The sequence below is a fragment of the Lipotes vexillifer genome, unplaced genomic scaffold (genome assembly GCF_000442215.2).
Source record: "Lipotes vexillifer unplaced genomic scaffold, Lipotes_vexillifer_v1.1 scaffold533, whole genome shotgun sequence".
NCBI classification, from domain to species: domain Eukaryota; kingdom Metazoa; phylum Chordata; class Mammalia; order Artiodactyla; family Lipotidae; genus Lipotes; species Lipotes vexillifer.
In genome coordinates this window covers 1,076,235-1,082,942 of record NW_006773553.1, presented here as the reverse complement: position 1 = coordinate 1,082,942, position 6,708 = coordinate 1,076,235, and the positions used below count along the sequence as shown (strand labels likewise).

Here is a 6,708-nt window from a genome sequence, read left to right as displayed (position 1 = left end):
GGTTTTTTTTTTTTTTTTTTGTCTTTGTTTCTGGGCGCGGGCTTTCTCTAGTCACGGCGGGCGGGGGCTACTCTTCTTTGCGGTGCACGGGCTTCTCATTGCGGTGGCTTCTCTTGTTGTGAAGCACGGGCTCTAGGCGCGCAGGCTCAGTAGTTGTGGCTCGCCGACTCTAGAGCGCAGGCTCAGTAGCTGTGGCGCATGGGCTTTGCTGCTCTGCGGCATGTGGGATCTTCCCAGACCAGGGCTCGAACCCGTGTCCCCTGCATTGGCAGGCGGATTCTTAACCACTGCGGCACCAGGGAAGTCCTGGTAAATAGATTGTATTTCCAAACTGTTGGAATAGGAGGCCCCGATTTATGAACCTTCACTTTAGGAAAGACCCAGGTTATGCTGGCCTTGCTGATGGGTGGGCGGCAGGAGCCCACTGTGATAGCAGAGGGCGGGGTTCCCCAGAGCGGGCCATGGGCACCGGGGGACCCTGAGACACGGGCACTGCGCCTAGTAGATGCCCTCAGGGGCTGGCTGGAGACCCACCTCCCAGCCTGGCTGTGGTTTCAGGAGGAGTGTGTACTGGGAGCAGACCGTCGGCGTATGACAGAGCTGTTGTCAGCTGGAGGACCCTGCAGCTCTGCCTACAGGGCCCCCGGGAAGCCGGGTCAGATCTGGCACCTAAAACACACAACTCCCAGGGTTTTGAGCAGACTTACTTCAGTTTTCTCAGGGAAAAAGGAGTTCCACAGAGCCTGGAACCCGGACATCCAGATCTGCACAGGGACCTGGCCGTTCTCACCTGTGTTTCTCTGGCGGGGTCCCTTCAGTGAACCCACCAGAGGCAGGCTGGTTATTGTTCTGGGTAAATCATACTTGCACGTGATGTGGAATTCAAGAGGGCTGCAGCCTGCGACCTGGGGAACAGCCCCTCCTCCTCGGCCCTGGCGCCCTCCCCAGGGGCGGCTCCCTCCAGGGTCCCCTCCTGGCAAAGATGTGTGCACTGGGCATTCCTTGTCCTTTTGTAACTCACATGGCTGCGTCCCCTCTGCCCTGCTCTGCAGATGATGCTAGTCTGTATCTTTGGTGCGTTGAGAGTGTTTATTCTTCTGTGCAGCTGCACAGTACTCCGCTGTGTGGATAAGCACAATTTAATTCAACCTGATTCACAATGATAGACATTTTGTTTGTTTCCAGTCTTCACATTTACAAACAGGCGGTAGCGAGTAACCCCGTGTACATGCTAGTTGGCCCGAGTGGCCCTGACTCTGTCGGCTGGGGCTCCGGTGGGATTGGCAGGGTCTGCATATGTCTATTCTCCAGGCCAAAGGATGCCATTCGAGCCCTGAAGAAGCGGCTCAACGGGAACCGGAACTACCGAGAGGTGATGCTGGCGCTGACGGTGAGTGCCCCCCTGCCCTCCCCCGGGGCAGGAGAGCGTCCGGGGCCCGCAGCTGGGGTACAGCCTGGAGTGAGCGCTGCTAGGGGTGGCTGTGCCTCCTGCTGCCGCCCCAGTGTGTCCACCCTTTGAGACGGGTGAGCCAGCAGGGACGCAGCACGGGCAGTGTTGTCCAGTGCAGAAGCCCAGAGCAGAGAAGCCACAGGCCTGGGCGTGGGTCCCCGGTGGCCAGCAGCCTGCTGTGAGGCACTGAGGCCAGCTGCTTCTCTAGGGGTCAGCTTCCTCCTTGCAAAAGTGCCGACTTCCACCGAGCACCTGCCCGAGACTAGGCTAGCTCTTCAGATGTTAACTCAAATGCTTCCAGAAACCTTCCTAAATAGGTTTCATCATCCGCTTTTACGGATGCAGAAGCTGAGGCTCGGAGAGGCCCAGAGGTTTGCCCAGACTTCACAGCTAGTGAGGTGCCAACTGGATCATGGGATAAAAACTGAACATTGCCTCAGAGGTTCTAGGGAAAGTCAGCAAGTGACTCCTTTCAGGAAGGAACAGACCAGGTTTTTGCCCGTCTTTCAGATGTCAGAAAATTAAAAGGGACAACTTCAGGTATTATTTCTGTCTTGAAAGCTAACATTTTTTCAAATGTGGCAAAAACCAGGCCACAACATGTTCCTCTAATAGAAACTGTAACAGGTCAGCATGTGGACCTCCCTGTAGGGTTGAGTAGTGGGTTGTTTATCCAAAACAGCCATAACATGTTCCTTTTAAAGCAGAGAAACTGTTTGGATTTCTTGCCCAAGTGAAAACCCAAGACTTATTAGAGTTCTCTGCCAGCGAATTGGCGTTTGAATAATGAGAAAAAGACCAGTTGAGAAACAGGGAGTTGAAAGCTTTTGTTTTTTCCTCAGAATTTCAACCGCAGCTCTCACTAAACCCACAGTGATGCCCAAAATGAACTGTTTTCAGAAACAAAAATCACCAGGGACAGGCAAAACTCACGAACTCTTAGCACGCAGGCCATTTTCCTGGCATCTAAACACCTCCCACTCCGTGCCCAGCATCATGGTAGCTGCCTGGGGTGGAGATCTCTCCACCGTGGGCCCTGCCATTCCTTCCTTCCTGTAGTAGAGCATGAGGGCCACCATTTAGTGTTTCCTTAAGTCTTACATTTAAGTCTTTAGACCGTTTCAAATTAATTTTTGTGACTGGTGTAAGATAGAGGTCCAGTTTCATTCTTCTGCATGTGAATATGTAGTTTTCCCAACATCATTTATTGAAGAGACTGTCCTTTCCCCGTTGAGTATTCTTGGCTCCCTTGTCAAAGGTTAGTTGACGGTATATGTGAGGGTTTATTTCTGGGCTCTCAGGTCTGTTCCATTGGTCTGTGTGTCTATTTTTATGCTAATACCACACTGTTCTGCTTACTATAGCTTTATAATGTAGTTTGAAATCAGGAAGTGTGATGTCTCCCACTGTGGTCTTCTTTCTCAGGATTGTTTTGGCTGTCCAGGGTCGTTTATGGTTCCATATGAATTTTAGGATTGTTTTTTCTGTTTCTGTGAAATCTGTAGATGGCTTTGGGTACTGTGGACATTTTAACAGTATTAATTCTTCTGATCCAAGAACATGGGATACCTTTCCATTGTGTCTTTACGTTCTCTTACCAGTGTCTTGTAATTTTCAGGGCACAGCTCTTTCACCTCCTTGGTTAGATTTATTCCTAAGTATTTATTTATTTTGATGTGGTCAGGCCTTTGCTGCAAATCCCGTAATGCCTTTGGGAGATTTGTGAAAGGTGCAGACCCATTTTTCGTCCGCTGGAGGCCCAGCCTGGCACACACTGCCTGGGCCCACGTCTGCTCTCGTGGCTTCTCTGTCCTGTCCTTGAACTAACCCTGTTCATCCATCACAGTCCTCCTGCTTCCTGAGGGCCTTTTAACTTCATATCTGCCCCCACCAAGGCTGTCAAGATGTATCCCAAATAGGAGTTGGTCAGAGGTCTGGGGCTTCCTGCTCAGTCATTCGCGTGGCTCTGATTGCTTGGAGGCGCCGTTTGCCTACTCCGCGGGCCTTAGCTGCATTCAGGAAAATTCCCACCGTGTTTCAGGACCAACAACCCACAGCGACAGATTTGCCTTTTTGGTAGGGCAGCCTGCAGTGGGCTTGCCAGCCGGGAGCACTTCCGCAGCTCCTGCTCTGCCGGGCGGCCCCACCGCCTCTGTCCAGGGCATTTTAAGGACCGAATGAGGGAATGAGAGCGTGGCAGAGGTTGCCTGTCGTCTGAGGCACTCACTGATCTTGGAGGAGGGTGGCCCTGTGCCTCAGGGCGGGCGGAGGCTCAGAGGAGGCTGCGGGAGATCCTGTCCTGCTTCTGGCCTGACCAGCAATTTGTACCTACACCACTTTCTTCACCTTCTAAGCCTTTTAACTCTGAAAAAAAAAAGGGGATAACAGCCTCCACTTAAAAAGGGTGAATGAGTTGTGAGGATGGAGTGAAATGACATACAACGTGAAACTGTCTCCCCTGGGTCAGCCATGCAGTCACGTTCCTAACATCAGTGTTGGGAACTTTCTCCGTGACCAAGCTTTGTCCAGGGAAAGCCCCCTTGTCCGACCCTAGCCCCAGGGAGTGGCTGCCTGGGGTCACCAGTGGTCAGTTAGTTTAGGCGAATGAGGACAAGCAAGGCGGCCAGCAGTGTCCCCTGATGCTCGTGACGTCCTTCCTTGGAGGCAGTCCCCACCAGCCAGCTGTGGCCTGGGTGCCGGCTCATCGTCCGGGTCAGGGGGTTTCCAGAGAGTGAAGGGGTCCGGAGAGCTGCCTGCGAGGCTGGAGGGACCCTCCAGTGGGTGCTGTGAGCTCAAGGCCCCTTGCTCGTGCGGTGGGGGCCCAGGACAGTAACCCTGTGACACGTCCTCCTGCACTGGCCTGCCAGGCAGGTCTGCGCTTCAGACACGTTCACCCTAACTGCAGTCCTGCAGTGGGGCACTCGCGCCCACTTTGCAGGCGGGGAAGCCAAGCTCAGACAGACTGGCCCTGAAAGTGGACCTGAGATTCAAGCCCGTGCTGGCCATTGGTCAGAACCCACAAGTGCTGTGCTTTTCTAGTGGCCGAGGCCTATGTAACTTATTTTTCCGGACGAGGAAGGAGGGGCAGAGTTGATTTGAATGTGGCCGAGGCCACAAACCGCATATGGGGCTGGGAGACCCGGGTCACTGCCGGTCTCAGTTGTGGAGGCAGGGCTGTGCGGCCGTGTGGGGCACTCGCCTCTTCACGACCAGGTCCAGTAACTCACCAGCACCGCAGGCTGCTCCAGCGGCCTCCGCCCGGGAGGGCCCGCATCCACCTGCTGTCGCCACCAACCCAGAGGCTCGTTTCCAGGGCTGCTTGGTCGTTTTGACCCCGCTGAGACCCCAGTACCCTTCTTGTGCGGATCCGGTGCCACCCGACTGCTGTGCAGGCCCAGAGACCCCAGCCAGCAAGGGGCCACCTGTGTCCTGCGGAAGGGTTTGCCTCTGGAGGAGCCCGTCGGCAGTATGGTCGGCAGTGGGGAGAGGGGGCAGCGTCCTCTTGGCCCCTGGGGGTGACGTCTGTTTCCATCCCGCCCGCATCAGGTGCTGGAGACGTGCGTGAAGAACTGTGGCCACCGCTTCCACGTCCTCGTGGCCAACCGGGATTTCATCGATGGCGTCCTGGTCAAAATCATCTCTCCCAAGAGCAACCCCCCAACCATCGTGCAGGACAAGGTGCTGGCTCTCATCCAGGTGGGTCGGTGGATCCCCTCGGCTGGTCCGTGGGGAGAGAGGAAGGCGGGGCCTCCCATCAGCAAGTCCTCACGCTTCCCCATCATTTGGAGGAAAGGATGGGTGCTTCTGGGTTTAAATATTTGTTGAGAAAGACTTGCTTTTTACTCTCATTCCGCTGAGATGACACCCTCAGTGGTGGCTCTCCTGGCCGTCGCTGGCTGTGTCCGGGTGCCTGGCCCTTGGCTGCCCAGTGGGGGACAGGCCTGGAGCCTAACGGAGCCACGTGCCGGGTCCACGCGCCACAGGGCGGGGCCAACTCTGGGGTCGTGGGGGTGGTGTTCAGGATTCACTGAGGACGTGACAATTCTGTTGAACCCTGAGGGGTGACAAGCTGGGTGGAAAGGTCAGAGTGCAAGGGGCATGGCACGTAGAGAGCAGTGTGTGCAAAGGCCTGGAGCATCGAGAGCACAGGTGACACTTTGGGACGTGTTCATTATTCATTGTCCTGTAACAAATTCGCCCAAACTTAGCAGCTTAGGGCAACAGACGTTTATTACCTCCTAATTTCTGTGGACCAGGGGTTCAGGAACAGCTTAGCTGGGCGGTTCTCGGGAGGGTGCCGTCAGGGTGTCGGCCAGGGCCACCTCCTCCGAAGGCTCGGCTGGGACTGGAGGAGCCGCCTCCAGGCTGCTCCCACGTGGCGCCCCCACCAGCGGCACCCCCCACCTCGCCAGCAGCAGGTGTCCTAGTGTCCCACGTCCTCGCCATCGTCTTCCTCGTAGGCCGTCTGACAGTGCACAGAGGTTTTGCGTCCCGTCGGCCTTTTTAAACCCGTCTTGGAAAGAAGGTGATGTTATTTCCATGTTGAATATGCTTTTAAAATGAGAAGTTAAGGTCTGATGATCCCGTGGGAGGGCGAGGGCTGCAGCTTTTCTGAAGTCTCCAGCACCTGTGTCCCCATGGGACACATGGGAGACTTCGGAAAGTCTCTCTTTGCATGGCCCCCTCGCTCCCCACCCACCCACCGTCCCTCTGACGCCTTCCTAGAAGGCTGATCCCAGGCATCATGGTCCCAGGGTGGCCCACAGAGCTGGCGTTTCCAGTGCACGTTTGCCGCCGTCTGGGCCGCTGTGAAGTCAGGATGCCCGTCCCTCCCCGCTCCCCTCCACGCCTAATCCCTCCATTCAGCCAGGCAGCCGTGTCCTCTGGCTGCCCTCCTGCCGCCCCACCTCCCTGGGCCACGCGGAAAGACACCCTCCTCGGGCTTGTGTGCTCGAGGAACCCTGCCCTTCAGGAGGACAGCGTGCCAGATGCAGCAGGCCCTTCTGGAAGGGACAGGGCTCCCGGTGGCCCGGGAGGAGGGGCCCTGTCCAGAGGGCGGGCCTCCCGTGATGTCCCCTTTGTGGGACATTCTCCCGCTCTACGCCACCCTCAGCCTCTTCCTGGGGTTGTTCCAGGACAGAAAGGACATGGTTCCGGTGGAGGAACCTCATCCCTGCCTCCCGCACTCCCCCCAGAGTAGTTTCTAAAAATTCTCTTTCTTTCCACTGAAGAGGGGAGCTGATGGTGGGGGGTGGGAG

General features: G+C 56.1%; 1 protein-coding gene across 6 annotated transcripts in view; it reads left to right on the top strand.

Moving 5' to 3' along the window:
- Nucleotides 1-6,708, top strand: part of TOM1L2 (target of myb1 like 2 membrane trafficking protein) — an 83,227-nt gene that overhangs the window by 49,429 nt on the left and 27,090 nt on the right. For 4 of the 6 annotated variants that reach the window (XM_007448380.1, XM_007448378.1, XM_007448377.1 and 1 more), the window contains exons 3-4: nt 1,312-1,390; nt 4,997-5,146. In XM_007448380.1, coding sequence (XP_007448442.1) covers nt 1,312-1,390; nt 4,997-5,146 — 229 coding nt within the window. The remainder of the gene's footprint in view (nt 1-1,311; nt 1,391-4,996; nt 5,147-6,708) is intronic. The other 2 variants (XM_007448381.1, XM_007448379.1) reach the window with 1 other exon arrangement.